The sequence below is a fragment of the Antechinus flavipes genome, chromosome 5 (assembly GCF_016432865.1).
Source record: "Antechinus flavipes isolate AdamAnt ecotype Samford, QLD, Australia chromosome 5, AdamAnt_v2, whole genome shotgun sequence".
NCBI lineage: Eukaryota > Metazoa > Chordata > Mammalia > Dasyuromorphia > Dasyuridae > Antechinus > Antechinus flavipes.
In genome coordinates this window covers 34,382,431-34,398,849 of record NC_067402.1, presented here as the reverse complement: position 1 = coordinate 34,398,849, position 16,419 = coordinate 34,382,431, and the positions used below count along the sequence as shown (strand labels likewise).

The 16,419-nt window shown below is 38.9% G+C and overlaps 1 protein-coding gene across 1 annotated transcript in view; it reads right to left on the bottom strand.

Annotated features, from left to right (window-relative positions):
- TBC1D5 (TBC1 domain family member 5) overlaps positions 1–16,419 on the bottom strand; it is a 587,873-nt gene that overhangs the window by 215,096 nt on the left and 356,358 nt on the right. The window contains exon 11 of the mRNA XM_052000341.1: positions 15,068–15,135. Within this exon, the coding sequence (XP_051856301.1) occupies positions 15,068–15,135 (68 nt within the window). The remainder of the gene's footprint in view (positions 1–15,067; positions 15,136–16,419) is intronic.

Here is a 16,419-nt window from a genome sequence, read left to right as displayed (position 1 = left end):
CTACAGATTCCTGAATAGAAGGTAATGAACACATGTAGAAGGTAATTGAGGAACTGTGTATTCAATGAATCAGGGCAGAAAGAAATAGAATCAGGTCGTGTGATCTAAGAATGTCACAATAAAATAGGTATGAGTTGATGAGAGTTTAATTTTGGCTGTGAAAATGGAAAATATGGGAGATTTTGAAGCAAAGGAATAAGCAGGGAAAACAGGGAAGGAGATGGCTTTCATATAAGAGAATGAAGGGCAGAGAAAGCAAAAACGCTTTAAGTACCAACAACTAAAATGTTGGGGACTTAGAAAATTGCTTTACCCGATCTTTACTTCTTGTACCTTTTCTCACATGATGTCACCATATAGACACCCTCTCCATGCCGGTCCACAAGCTGACTGGAGTTTGCCTCTCTCCTGTGTTAGGAACCTTCTTGCTTTCTTCCGATATTATGAGGACACAGCGGGGCACTCGAATTATCTCCTGACACAATTAGCGTGTCAAGCATTTGCCTGAAGAGTTGACCACATACTCTTTGCTAAGGGTGGGGGAAACAAAGAAAGGCCCCAAACCTTAAGCATCTAGTCTCAGAGCTCACAGTTCGATGGGCCAAAGATGCAATAGCCACGAGCAGATGAGCTGCATACAGACCAAAGGAGAGGCTCTCAGAGAGAAGGGTCAGCACTCAGGATGTCAGGAAGGGCTTCTTGTAAAAGGGGGATCAGCGGGACCTGAAAGAAGCCAAGTCAAAGACAGGGGGAGGAAGAGAACCGCAAGGCTGGGGCAGACAGCTGGCCAACGTTCCTGGGTCAGAAAACACAATGCTAGGAAAACGAGGCAGCCGGCTCCTGGGCCCAGAAAGCAGGGCACAGTACTGGCTACTGGATTCTGGAGGCAGCGGGGGCCAGCAGAGTCCTGGGGTCGGGGCAAGGACAGAAAGGAGGGGCAGCTTGAGGCTGGGAGAGCTGCTGGCCAATTTGGGGCACGGTCTGGCTGTGAGTGGAAAAGGGCAGTGGCAGGACCGGGGTGTGCTGTGGTTCAGTCTTTTCAGTCAGAGTCTCATTAGCAATGATGCTGGGGGGTGGTTGAGGAGGAAGAAACCAAAAGCGTTAAGATAGCTCAGCTAGGGGGTCCCATTAGAAACAGTCTCCTGGATCCTGGTGCTCTGTGGCTGTTCAGGAGTCAGTCAGCAAGGCCAAATTGACAGGACTTGGCAAACAGATGAGAGGAGAGAGGGGAGGATAAGAAAGGAGGACCACAGGAGAATCCAAAAGGATATGATCCACCTGTTTTTTTGGACCATGAAAAGTGGGTAAAATAGCTATAAACTTTCAGACCATGCTTGTGATAAGAATTCTTAACCCTTAGTATAACATTAACTTACTGCAGTAAAGAACCCAATTGGTCTCACTGGGTAGAAGGTAGGTAAATAAGTCTGTCTTACTGGTAAAGAAACAATAACTGTTATGCTTTCAGTTTTGGTGGGGACTACCATTCTACCTGAGGTTCAAATCTCACTGGGACCCCAGCTTCCAAACTAACACCATTTCTTCTCATTTTCTACTCTGTCTTCTTGTCTCCATTGGATGCTTCGCTTCCATTTTGATCAACTGTTGTCTATGTTCTCTCTTTGAAGAATGAGAAATAATCTTTCTTACTCATTAAAACTCAACATTAATTGTTCCAAATATGTACACTGGAATTATTCCTAATCCTATTTTGCTAACAATTGTCCAAGATAATGATTTGAGTAGACTATGGACTAGCTGACTTTTGGTGTTCCTTTCAACTACTACTATTATTATTATTTTTTATCAAAATATAAAGATGACTGATTATCCGATATCCCCTATTCATTCACACATAGTAGAATCCCATCAACTTCTGAAGAGTGAGAATTTAGATGCAGAATAGTAGAGCTATCTCAAGTTAGATACTGATTTAACTGAACTAAGGAAGAAACAATGTAAAGGAAACTGGCACTAAATAACTGTCCAAAGGAAAGAAGAAGCAGGATTACAAAAACTAAGGTTATTTTATATCACATTGGCCAAACAGGTCAAAGGCATACAAGAAGGGAAAAAATGATAACTGAGACTAACTTTGCTCAGAGAAAAGCCATGTACCTTACAAAGAACCTTTCAATGAAGTGCTAAAAGTGGAGACCAAATAGAAAATGTTAGAAGACAATGTATGACAGAGATGGCAACAGTGGCAGAACATCACCTGAGAGTTTAGTGACAATGGCAGAAATGCCAAAAAAAAAAAAAAAATGGAGGACAGATGAGCCAAGAGAAGATTTCGTCTCCAATGCCCCTTGGTCTATGGAGAAATGAACTAATTTAAAGATGGAGGAGATATTGTTAACTAATATCACATTAGTTTCAGTTCTGATAAGTGGAGAGAAAAACAGGATTATCAAGTCCTTGAATTTAACTTGTCAGGCCCTTCTTCAGTTCTTCTTTGAAAATCTTCCATGCAAACAATGAGGTAATATTCTATGGAGTATTCAAGATCAGAATTGAGAATGGGAGAAAGTCCTAAAAAGTACCTTACTTACTTTTGCCGACAAATATCTATGAACTATATAGTAAGAGTTTAATATCTATCCACTAAAAATGTAAATTATATTACATACCAATTCATGGTTTCATTTAAATGCATACTAACCACTTCCAAGATTAAAAACTAGAGATCTACCAGAATTAAATTGCAGGTAGATAATTTAAATTACCCACTTTTAGCAAATACCCAATCAACTGAAAATGTGTATTAGGCAGACATAGCGTACCTCATCTAAATGCAATAGCACACCATCCACAATTCTACTCTACAGAGTTGAAGTGCCAATTTGTAAAATCTCACAGTATTTCCTTTTTAGAAGAAAAAGCCCCTTTAATCTTTAAAGAGGAATAGTTGCCTATAAATTCCAATGGGGCATCCACAGAATCATCCAAGGTAGACATATATGCTAAACTACTAAAAAGAAGTCTGCTCTATTTTAGATGATGGAAAAGCAATCATTGAATTCTAACAACTTGAGCATCTTAGGGATTAAAGTCTCATTTTATAAATGGGGAAACTGAAGGACAAAAGCTTAGATGACTTGCCAAAGAGATATTTGCAAGGGTGCCTAGATAGTGACTGGCATGAGCTAAGCTATCAATGTTTATTCTCTTCCTTCCCTCCCCCTCTCACTTGTCCAACTTATAGAATATCCAAAACAGAAACCTAACTCCCACTTCAGTGTTTTCTAACTATATCATAAAGCCTCTCTAATCATATAATGTGCTAAATAATTCAAGGAGGAGTATTTAAGTAAAAGTTAATGAGTATCGGGGTGTATTAAAAAAAACCCTCAACATTTTGTAGTCATGATATCTGTCTTCATTTCAAACGCTTGGAAGAAGGTTAAACTATTATTAGGGAGATGTGGTGGTAATTCTAAATTCAATAATCCTGAATTTCTCATGATGTCTATTTTATTTCTTCTTCTATCTATACATTTTAAGCCTCTTCCTTTCATAGGATATGTATTATGTGTATATATATGAATATACACACAATTTATGTGTGTATACTTACATACATAGATGAAAAACAAATGAGATTGTTATCCCAACCTTCCCCAAATTAAAAAGGTAATCTTGCTTTTAAAAAAAAAATCAATGGCTTTCCCAAGTTGGATATGCTGGGATGGAATTAATATTGAGAACATAATTTTAAGTCCAAACAATAGCATGCAACATTTTCTTTCTGGATTGTATTTTTGCTTTTTTAACCAAGAAGATGTAAATAAATATTTAAAGAATGAATTAGTGGCTATGCCTTAATCACAATTTTATTCATCAGAATATGACAGAAACCATGTGCTATAAAACAGAGGGAAATAAAAATCCTGCACACATCAAGAAAATAAAACTACATAGGACAGAATTGAAGAAAGTAGTTCCATCTTGAAATGTTTATGAGAATTTCTGCATCTAATCAGGGGTTACAATTAGAGAGCTGATATGACAGTAAAACTACAGATGGGAAGCTGAATGGCATGAGAAACTACTGTTGGTGACTCCATTTTAAACATCCTTCTGGAGACAGTGAAAAAGAATTTGGAGTTTTTTACTTGACTGATGAAAGTGAGTTTTCTGTTACAACTCTTTATTTTAGCATTCTTGAATAGGTCTGATTTGTTTCAGGAGTTGTCTTATATTTGACCAAATTTATCACAATATTAAGTGTTTAAAAAAAAATGAAACAAAAAGCAAAAACCAAAAAACCAAACTCCAAACCTGATTTGATTCAATCTGTCATCCCTTGAAACAAAATGGTAGATGATATTTTTTAAGCGGACATATTTTCTGTAATCTAAAAGGAGTTTGTGTTTATTCAACAAACATTTACCAAATGCTTTCTATGTACAAATATGATAGCTAAGTATTACAGACAAAATGTAAATAGCACTTGTCTTCAAAGAGCTTACAATCTACTAGGAAATACAATACGTAAACATGGATGATTAAATACTCAAATACATGAGGGAGTGATGAAACACTACTCTATGGGCAGGAGGTGGAGGGATAGAGGAGTTTTGAAAGTTAAAAAAAAATAAGGAAAGGCTTCCCATTAAGATAAGGACCCTAAGAAGCAGAATTAAGGCCATGATGCATTTCATGCTTTTTGGTGGTGAAGGGAACTGGGGAGAGGCAGTCAGTGCAACTGTCTGGAGAAAGGAGATGGAATTTGCACCTCCCTTGGCTGATCTCTCTCACAGACTATGGTTTCTCTGCTGTCGGAGAACACGGCCATGTCTCCCTGTCCTTTCACTCCATCCCTCCAGTCTTTACCAGGTATTCTCTACCTTGCTTCACTTCCACAGCTGTATTTACAGCAGATTTCGGTCAGTGTCTCCATTTCTCTGAACTTTCTGTATTCTGGCTTCTGGTTATCATTCAGCTGAAAATGTCCTTTCCCAAAGTCACCAAGATTCCTTTCCTGACCCTGCTGGTCAGCCCCTTCTCCCTGACATTCTCCTCTCCACATTTCCACTCTCCCGGACTCTCCCGGCTGTCTATTTGAACGTTCCATGGTTGTCCTTATTAATGATGTGGGCTGCCCCCCGAGGTCTGTTCTAGACCCCCTACCGCTCCCTGTGGTGATCTCATCGAAATGATCCCCCTCAAGTAGATGATTTCCAGCTCTATGTTTTAGTCCTCGCTCTGTATTGTGTCTCCAACTGCCTCCCAGACGTCTCCCCTCTCCCTAACTTCCTTATTCTTGCTGAGGATACCACCGGGCTTCCCACGCCAGGCTCACGACCATGACGTCATTCCAGACCTTACCCTCTCACTCCTGGTCCATCATACCCAAGGCCGATCGCGTCCACCTTGGCAGCACTTCTCGTGAAGCAGCTTTTAGAAAAACAGGGGATGGCGCAGTGGACAAAGTGCTGGCTCAGATCTGGCCTCAGAGACCAGGCCTTAGCTGGGTGCCTGCCGCAGTTCACATGTGTCAATCAGGACAGTAATAGCAAACGGGATTGCTGGTGTGACGCACGTAGCCTCCTGCCTGGCACACGGTACAAGTGATTTACATGCCAGCTCTGATCGTGGTGGTGTTTGCCGGTTATCTCCTGGATCAAATACAAACACAATCCTGTTTGGCTGCATAGCCGGGCCCCTGCACCCCTCCTGGTCTAGTCTTATTCTTCATTCTAGGACCAGTGACGCTGGCTTTGCTGCTGTTTGTCACCTCTGACGTGCTGCATTCTCACTGGCTTTCCATGTCCAGCACGCTCTTCCTGCTCAGCTCTGCTTTTTGTCTTCTGTGCCTCCTTCAAGTCTCAGCTTCCCTCAGAAGCCTCTCCTGATCCTCTCAACACTTCTGCCTTCCCTCTGCTGATGACTTACTCTTCATCCTGTTTCTGTCTTGTATGTACAGGGTAGTTTGTATGCTGTCTGTCCCAATAGAAAATGAGCTTCCTGAGGCAGGACTGTTTTTACCTTAACACGGTATCTGGAGCATAGTAGGTGCTTGCTGACTGTCTGGAAAGCCAGTTAGAAGGGAGGTGAAAAGGCTCCTCATGGCCCTTCTGCTAGTGGTGAGTTATTCTTTCAATCTTTCTCTTGGGGAAATGCTATCTGAGCTATCGGTTATTCTCTAGATGTAGTCATCAGCTGTCTTGTACCTCAGCTCTTGCAATCTCCTTCTTCCATGGATGAGTTTTCTTGGAACCTCCATTTTGGGGAAGGCCCTAGATAAGAAATCTTTAATTCTTGGGACTCGGCCATCCCGCGCCCCTCCTGGATCATCACTGTGTTGTGTCAAAGGGCTTTTGTAGCTCAACAAAACCATGAGCTGTGCAGTGCAAAGTTCCTCAAATAGGTCACAGCAGAGAGCTCACACAAAGGGCCTTCTGGAGAAGGAAATGGCAGACACTCCAGCATCTTTGCCAAGAAAGACCCACTGACAGTAGTGAAATGATGAAATATGGCACTGGAAGATGAACCCCGCAAAGAGGAAGAAACATGCTACTGGGGAAGAGCGAAGGCTAACTAGAAGAAGCTCCACAAAAAAATGATATGGCTGGGTCAAAGCTGAAAGGAAGCTCAGCTGTGAACAGGTCTAGTGATGAAAGAAAAGTCCATGCTGCAAAGAAACATGGAGGACAAGGTCTATGAACCAAAGTAAGTTAGATTTGGTCAAACAAAATATGGAAATTTTAAATATTAACATCTTGGGTGTCAGTTAAATGGATGGGAATGGGCAAATGTCATTTAGGTGATCATTACATATATTACTGTGAGTAAGAATCTTAAAAGCAATGGAAGAACCTTCACAATCAATAAGAAGGTGAGAAAAGCAGCATTGGGTCTCAAAAGTGACAGAATGATATCTATTTGAATCCAAGGCAACATCACAGTAATAACAGTCTATGCTCCAACATGTTGAAGAGGCCAAAGCTGATCACTATGAATACCTAACAACTTCTATAAATAACAACAAAAAAGATGTCATAGTTATCGAAATAGATAGGAAGTAGAAAATCAAAAGATAACTGGAATAACAGGCAAATTTGGAGTACAAAATGACGCAGAGCAGAGACTAACCAAATTTTGTCAAGACAACTCATTGGTTATAACAAACACTCTTTCAACAACCCAAAAGATGGCCTTACATGTAGACAACACCAGATGGTCAATACTGAAATCTGATTGATTATATATAGTAACCAAAACCATAGAGCTTTTCTACATATTTAAAACAAAACCTGGAACTGACTATGGCTCAGGTCATTGCAAAATTTAAATGAAGAAAGTAGAAAAATCTTTCAGATGACTGAAATAAACTCACTTATGAATAAGAAGTGGAGGCAATGAATACATTTGAAGTGTTAGACCTGGGACATAGAATGCCTGAAGAACATGGACAGAGGTTTGGTATATACTACAGACAGCGACAACAAAAAAACAGCCAAAAGAAAAAGACAAGCAAGAAAGCAAAATGGCTGTCTGAAGGCTTTACAAATAGCTGAGGAAAGAAGGAAAGGAAAAGGAAAAAGAGAAAGACATACTCAAGTGAACAAAGAATTCCAGAAAAAAGGAAGGGGACATAAGGTTTTCTTAAATAAACAATGCAAAGAACCAAAAGATAAGAATAAAGACAGATTTCTTGAAGAAAATTAAGAGATACCAAAGGAACGTTTCATGCAAAAATGGGCATGAAATGCAAAAATGGTAGACATAACAGAAGCAGAAGAAATGAAAAAGTGGCTAAAATTTACAGGAAATTTATATACAAACAAAATATACGAGACTTTAGGATCACCAATAACCTTGATGGTGTGGTTACTGATCTAGAGCCAGATATCCTGGAGAACAAATTCAAGGAAGTCTTAGAAAGCATTGCTAACAGTAAGCCTTGTGGAAGTAATGAAATTCCAGCTGAGATATTTAAAATCTTAAAAGAAATGTTGTTAAAGTACTACGTTCAATATGCCAGCAATTTTGGAAAATTTAAAGTTAGCCACTGGTTTGGAACAGATCATTTTATGTCCCAATGCTAAAGAAAGGCAATGTGAAAGAATATTCAAATTATTGGACCATTTTATTTATTTCATACACCAACAAAGTTATGTTTAAGATTCTGTTGCTGAGCCTTCAGCAACATGTGAACCAAGAGTCACTAGAAGAGCAGAGTGGTTTCAAAGAGGCTGAAACCAAATTGTCAGCATTCAATGCATTAAGAAGAAAGCAGGGGAGCTTCAGAAAAATATCTCCTTTTGCTTCACTAACTACAGTAATGCCTCTGACTATATGAATCCCACCAAAAATATGGCAAGTTCTCAAAGAGATGGAATGACCAGATCTTCTTGTCTCCTGAGGAACCTAGATATATAGGTCAAGAAGCAACAGTCAGAACCAAACATGGACCAAGTGATTGGTTTAAGACTGGGAAAGGAGTATGACAAGGCTGCAAATTGTCACTTATTTATTTAACTTACATTCAGAGTACATCATATGAAATGCCAAACTGGACAAATCAAAAGTTAGAATTAAGGCTGGGATGCAGACAATAACTCTTTGGTGGCAGAAAATGAATTAGAAATACAAAAGCTTCTTAATGAGTGATAAAGAAGAGAGTCTAAGAGTAAGGTTTATCTAGTCAAAGTTATGGCTTATCCCAATAGTAATGTGTGGCTGTGAAAGCTGATGCTACAGAATCTGAGGAATTCTGAGGAAGACTCTTGAGAGTTCTTTAGAGTACAAGGATATCAAGTCAGTCAACCCTTAAGGAAATTAGTTTAGACTTCCCATTGGAAGAATGTATACTGAAGCTGAATATTTTGGCCATGAAATGAAGAAATAGGACTCGGTAGAAAAGACCCTGATATTGCGAAGAACTGAAAACAAAAGGAGAAGGGACAACTGAGGATGAGATGGATAGACAGTTCCTTGGAAACAATGAACATAAGGATGGACAGACTGGAAGAGAACCGAGGACAGGAGGGTCTAGCATACAATGGTGCATTAGGGTCATGAAGAATCAGATACATCTCAATGTAGGATGCCTCTGGTACACAGTAAGTGCTTAATAAACACTTTCTGATTAACTGGAAGCCAGGAGAACAATCAGGAAACTACATGATAAAAGCCAGAGTTAAAGTAATGGCTATATTTGTTTGGGTTTAAGACCTCTCATATGATAACTTTTAATATGACAAGTGGAACTATTTCCTGAGAAATAAAGGAGTTAATAAAAAACTGAAATGATCAAAGGCCTTGTCAGTGCATTATGGTACATAATTAGGTAATTAGGAGTATTAAAAGAGACAAAGCACCCGACCTAGATGAATCAGTGAAGATGTTAGTGTTCAGTAAGTTATCCCATGAGGGGAAAAAAAAGGTCCTTGGCGAGAGTTGGTAATAGTGCAATAGGACAAAGGAGCACTGAAAACCTTGAACAATAAATAAGGATCTTTTTTACTTTAAAAAAAATGAAAATTAAAATAACTGAAAATCAAAATTTTGTAAATGGTCGATGCAAATGCTCAAGATTAAATATTTATGAAACACTGAAAATCAGTGGTATGTCAATGTCTCCTTTAATTACTTTACAGAGAAAAGGGAGACTCAAAGTCTCAAATTGTAAAGTAGATAGAGCCGTTGTATTTATTTCTATAGATCTTTCTCTCTCACATAATAACACAATGGCACAGTGTAGGGAGAAACCACTGGCTAAGTCGGTAGCAATAGACTCCAGTGCCTAGCCAGCAAGCTCACAAGGCTGTAGGGCTCTTCTGGGATTTAGTTCCATCACCTATTACATAAGAAAGTGAAATCAGATGATCTTCAAAGTCTTTGCTAATGCTGAAAATTCCATCATTATCTAACAATAAACCTATCAATACCACTGAGCTTGAAATTGTGAGACATGTAGAATTCAAGATTTGGCCACAATTGGAAATAAGGACTTCACAGTTTTGTGCTCCTGTGATCCTTATTTAAGAAGTTTCTCCTCTAGCATAACCTTCATATTTTTGTGCTACTGTTTATTTCAGAACCTGCTGAAACTTTTGATGAGGACTGAATTAAACTTTAATTAAACTTAGATGAGAAGGCCTGGGCCTTTGGGGGATTTTAGGGAGTGATTTCATAATGCTAGTGCACAAACCACACTTTATTTTTAACTATCGACAATAATCTGAATACCCAATCATGAAGAGTGGCTACAAGCTGGCTTAGTGAAAACAGATTGGATGTCAGAGGGTTGGAAACAATCCTATTGCTGAGAAGCTCTGGATGACAAAGTTCCTGCCAAGCAATGTCTTCCTCCTACTGCTCCTTAGATGCCGAAGGAAAGGCTACCCAACATGTTGATCAAAGTATTACCACTATCTGCCCTTTTTAAAAATGCACCCACAGTCTGACTCAACTAGAGTTTTAAGAAAACATTTTTTGCGATAAAAAGGATTCCAAGTTTTAAAGTAAGAAACTTAGTGAAACATAGAAGAAAAAAAAAAGATTTATAAAACTGAGATATCATAGGGAAAGAAAAACATGAAACGAAAGTAATAAATGAGAACATAGACATTTTAAGTTTTTGCAATCACAGTAGTTGGCTAAATATTGAATTTTACCTTAAATACTGTCAATGGGGGAGAGCTATGAGCCACTTGATAGAAGAATTGTTTTTTGCGTTCCTGAAAATCTGTTTTCCCCCTTTAATATTTAAGAAATACACACACACACACACACACACACACGCACACACACACACACACACACACACACACACACACACACACACACGCAGGTTGCTGACAACTCTTAGAGAGCGGCTTGTGTTGTAGTTTTCACTTTCCAGGCTGTGAACGAGTGCATATGTGAGGGCTGGTTGTGCATGCACAAGCGTGTACTTTGTCTGCATTAAACAAAATCGCAACACAACACAAAGCTCTCCCCCTCGTTCATGTGCGCCTGCAGTCCACCTCTAGGAGAGTGAAAATATAAATACAAGCTGCTATTTTGGTGTGATCACACGAATATGGCAGCTTGTGTTTTTTTTTTCCCTTTAACATTTTAACACTGGGCAGATTGTCTGCATTAACACACACCAAAATCAATTCTGCTCTGAAATTTCTTGTAAAATCTTTCCCTGAGGAATTATTAAAAAAATAAAAATGAATTTTAGAAAATATAACTTTTTAATGGGACAGTATGAAATATGGACTAGCTTACTGGAAACAGTTTTCTAAAGAGTTAATTATTAAATTTACTGAATCAGAAAGTTAAATATTGAAGGTTGCTTTCGTCTATTTGTGAATAGTGTAATTTCTTATAAAAATCAGAATTTAACTAAATTTCAAAAGAAAATTACACAGGAAAATTCTATTCTGGATCTGTGATGACCGTGTATTTTAAAATCAGCAGGAGTCAGGAATTCAGGTTGAGGGAAAATCTTCAATCTTTATTGATCGCGATAGCAATATGAGCAGATGCGACAAGACCCCAGCCAACAGTCTCTTTTCGTTCTTCTCTCCGCCCCTCTGCCTTCACCCACCAAAATCGTCATTTCCTATACAACACATCAGGAGTTGCACAAAGAGTGGGCGGGGGCCATTCTTTCTCCAAGCTTATATATTAATAGAGTATGGTCCAATTACTATTTAGCCTCACGTGCTTGGGATCTCAGTGCATCAACTTGAGCTTCAGCTCATTACATGCATCTTAACTCTACCAACAAGATTCTTCCTGTTGTTGAATTGGAAATGATGAGAACCTCGGCATGAAGTCTGCTCTCATTTAGAGTTTATAATATGTAAGGAGAGGAAATCAAATCTGTATAACTCATGCCCTATATAGTAGGAGAGAAAATTTCAAAGAATTCAGTAGTGAACAGATGAGATCTTGTGGAATAAATTTCGTCCAGGAATTGCAGAATACAGTTCTGAAGACAGAAAAAGAAACAATTACAATGGAGAGGAAAAGAGGAAGTTTTCTAAAGAAACTGATGTGCAATTGGAGGATGGTTGAGTAAATTGTGGTATATGAATGTTATGGAATATTATTGTTCTGTAAGGAACGACCAGCAGGATGAATACAGAGAGGACTGGCGAGACTTACATGAACTGATGCTGAATGAAACGAGCAGAACCAGGAGATCATTATATACCTCAACAACGATACTATTTGAGGATGTATCCTGATGGAAGTAGATCTCTTCGATAAAGAGAGCTTTAATTGATCAAAGATGGACAGAAGCAGCTACACCCAAAGAAAGAACACTGGGAAATGAATATAAACTATTTGCGTTTTTGTTTTTCTTCCCGGGTTACTTCTACCTTCTGAATCCAATTCTCCCTGTGCAACAAGAAAACTGTTCGGTTCTGCACACATATATTGTATCTAGGATATACTATAACCTATTCAACACATAAAGGACTGCTTGCCATCTGGGGGAGGGGGTGAAGGGAGGGAGGGGAAAAATCGGAACAGAAGTGAATGCAAGGGATAATGCTGTAAAAAATTACCCTGGCATGGGTTCTATCTATAAAAAGTTATTTAAAAAAAAATTAAAAAAATAAAGAAACTGATGTGGACACACAGGGAGCTCATAAATCAATCTGAAATTTTATAAGATGGGTTTTGAAGACAGAAATCAGCTAATAGGATGTAAGAAGGACAAAAACATTAAGCAGGAACCTATAAAGATGATGTTCACAGGGCCAGGATGACAAGGAAATCTAAGAACAAAGAAAGGGAATATGTTAGCTCTCTTCAGGAAAAGAGAAGAATGAGAAAAGTTAAAGAATCACACTTGGGGTGGCCAGGAGATTAAAATAGACAATTGCTTAACTGTTTTCTTCTGTTATCTGTGTGCAGAAGAAGGATTTTAAAAGCTCACTTTGATAACATAAGAAAACACCTAGCTATTCTTGATGAATTCATATCACCTGGAACAGATAAATTTTGTGTTAAAAAACTGGGAGCTTTCATGGCTGAGCTACTTGCCAGGGATGATCTTGGGAAGACTGTGCAGAAGGGCAGACACAAGGCTGGGTAATGGCGAACAAAATGCAACTGTGGTGCAGTCTTGTCCCAATCATGTCAGGAATGCAAAGACCTTTATGAGCTGAGGCTGGGATGAAAGGTAAGGACAAGCAACAGGGCCACCATGATTATCACTGTATGATCACTGGGCAGGGCACGATCACATATCACAGAAAAAGTGGAGACTCGGTTTCCCCACAAAGTGTCCACTGGAAACAAAAGAACAAAAGCGACTAATGGGGAATGGTGATCCATGCCCAGTCACGTGGTGAGAGGCAGGCTTGTAGTTGCTCTCACCGAGTTCTGACGGCAGGGAGAAAAACTTGGAACACAAGGTTTCCCAGAGGGAAGCACTAAAAACTGTCTTCACATGTATTTGGAAAAATAAAAAGCAATTACAAAAAAATTTTTCAAGAGGAAGAAAGACGAGCTCTTAGAGAGAGCAGGACCTGGGGGGGAAGGGTCCCTTCTCCTGTTTCTTGGTCAGTGTTATCTCTTTGGTCTTCTTTGTTTTCCTTGTGTGTCCAAAGCTGAATATTGAGGAGGACTCCAGAAAGTGAAGGACCAGCGAGCTGAGACAAGCAAGAGTCCACTCTTACTTAGAAAGCCCCAACTGATGGATACTCAGAATCTCCGAGCACCTGGGACTTGGCCATACTCCAGAAACCGCGGAAGCCTAGAAGAACACTATCTGGGAATAGTGTGCTTGGGGCAGGGGATAAAAGTAGGAAGAAAGAAGGCGATGGCATGGGCACATACGCAACAAGCCAGAGGAAATGAAGGAGAAACAAACTCCACGGAGGTAATTCCTGGGGCGGGGGGGTTGGGAAGGCAGCTCCCCATGGGAGTGGTACTGCTGGGGGGGTAAGGGGAGAGCCTTTGAACTGGAGGACAAAGCCTCTGCTAGGAAGGGAGGGGAGAGCAGAACATGTGCTTTGAAATGACCAAAGGACGACTGATGCCAGAGACAGAGTGGCAGCAAATGAAAGGAAAGAATATTTGCAGGAGAAAAGACTGAATGGAGCACTCCTCCACACTTCTCCTCCAACATCAGCAGTGCATCTCAGCAGTTTTAGAGAGAGAACTCCGGGAGAGGGCATGGAGAGTAAGAGAAGACTTGGCTTGAGCCCGGTTCTGTTATTTCTGAGCAGATTGAATTGGGGCAAGCCATTTTATCTTGTGTTATAAAGAGAAATAATCATCTCTGCTCTTCTCCCCTTAAAAGGGCATACTCTCAATCAGAGGAAATACTATTTGTAAAGTACTAAATAAATTTAAACTCATTATTTCTTTCTTTTTGACAGGCCACAGATACTCTGTGACTCTAGACATACTGCTGGTATCTTTTATTACTTCATATTTTAAAATATTGTTATATTAGCATTATGTTGTAGGTAGTTGTACAGAATCCCAGAGATCTATTCCTATATAGAGAGGTAATGAGAGAATAGCCAGAATTGCAAAGATCTGAGTCTAACTGCAAGAGGCCAAGAAGGCTTATAAGGGGTTGGATAAGCAGAAATTTAGATGTGTTAAGATGCAGGATACCCCCTTTATAAATTTAAATGGTATGAAGACTTGGTTCACAAAGTACATCTATTAGAGTGTTGATAGGAATCCAACAAGCCCAACAACAGCATAACAGATTATATAACATTAACGTAAATAGGGAATGCTTAGCCCTTCCAATTAATTTATAACTTTCTAAACTTTAATGTATTTTATAATTATCACAAATGCAACCGTTTAGATAGAAGAAATCTGTCAAAAAAGACAGATTTTGTTTCACATTTTAAAAAAATCTATATTTTTAGTGAACCACACCAATTCTTTACTACAGAATTAATATTAGTAACAAGAATAAGATACTGATTCAATTTAATACATTTCCAATTCTAAATGAATTTCTCTTTATACTGGTCTTTTTATTATGTAAAACATAGGGCAAACAATAAGAACTATAGAGTTAGAAATAACATAAATATGAATTTTTAAAATAACTTTTTTGACTAGTTCTTATACATACGTTCTTTTGACATCTTGTTCAATCATTGCTCGAAGCTCTTTATCCTGGAAAAATTTGTTCCAAAGACTCTGAAATGAAGAAAAATGTACTATTTGAAATAGTGATATTCATTTGGTGTACTCTGCAAAAAATAATTTCAAATAACTTTTATAAATGTTAAATTAATTACATCATCTTTTCTATTAAGCCTTTTAGGTTGAAAATGGAGGACATGTGACTGAGCATAAATTTCATAAGTCTACTTCAGTCTTTTAAGTATATGCTTATTATCCCAAAGAAATACTAAAGAAGGGAAAGGGACCTGTATGTGCCAAAATGTTTGTGGCAGCCCTGTTTGTAGTGGCTAGAAACTGGAAACTGAATGGATGCCCATCAATTGGAGAATGGCTGGGTAAATTGTGGTATATGAATGTTATGGAATATTAATGTTCTGTAAGAAATGACCAGCAGGATGAATACAGAGAGGCTTGGAGAGACTTACATGAACTGATGCTAAGTGAAATGAGCAGAACCAGGAGATCACTATACACTTCGACAACGATATTGTATGAGGACATATTTTGATGGAAGTGGATTTCTTTGACAAAGAGACCTAACTGAGTTTCAATTGATAAATGATGAACAGAAGCAGCTACACCCAAAGAAAGAACTGGGAAAAGAATGTGAACTATCTGCATTTTTGTTTTTCTTCCCGGGTTATTTTTACCTTCTGAATCCAATTCTCCCTGTGCAACAAGAGAACTGTTCAGTTCTGCAAACATAGATTGTATCTAGGATATACTGCAACATATCTAACATATATAGGACTGCTTGCCATCTGGGGGAAGGGGTGGAGGGAGGGAAGGGAAAAATTGGAACAGAGACGAACACAATTTCTTTCCTTTTGACATTAGTATATAGCAGGGGTCCTCAAACTACAGCCCGTGGGCCAAATGCGGCAGCTGAGGATGATTATCCACCTCACCCAGGGCTATGAAGTTTCTTTATTTAAAGGCCCACAAAACAAAGTTTTTGTTTTTACTGTAGTCTGGCCCTCCAACAGTCTGAAGGACAGTGAACTGGCCCCCTATTTAAAAAGATTGAGGACCCCTGGTATATAGTCTTCACAAAGCATGGTCTATCACCATTACATAGGAGTGAAATGCATAAAAAGATAATTTACTTAATCTATATGAAATAGTAGCTGAGGATTTATAGACTTTTATCAATTGGTTAAGAATGTTTCTTGGCTCTGTCTAAAGCTTCAGTCTAACTAGCTGGGTGCCTTCTAGTTATCTGCTTGCTTATAAGTCTCAATTATGCCAATGGTTCCTCCTGCCTGCCCACTGAAGAAGCTGTCCCAATTTTGAGAA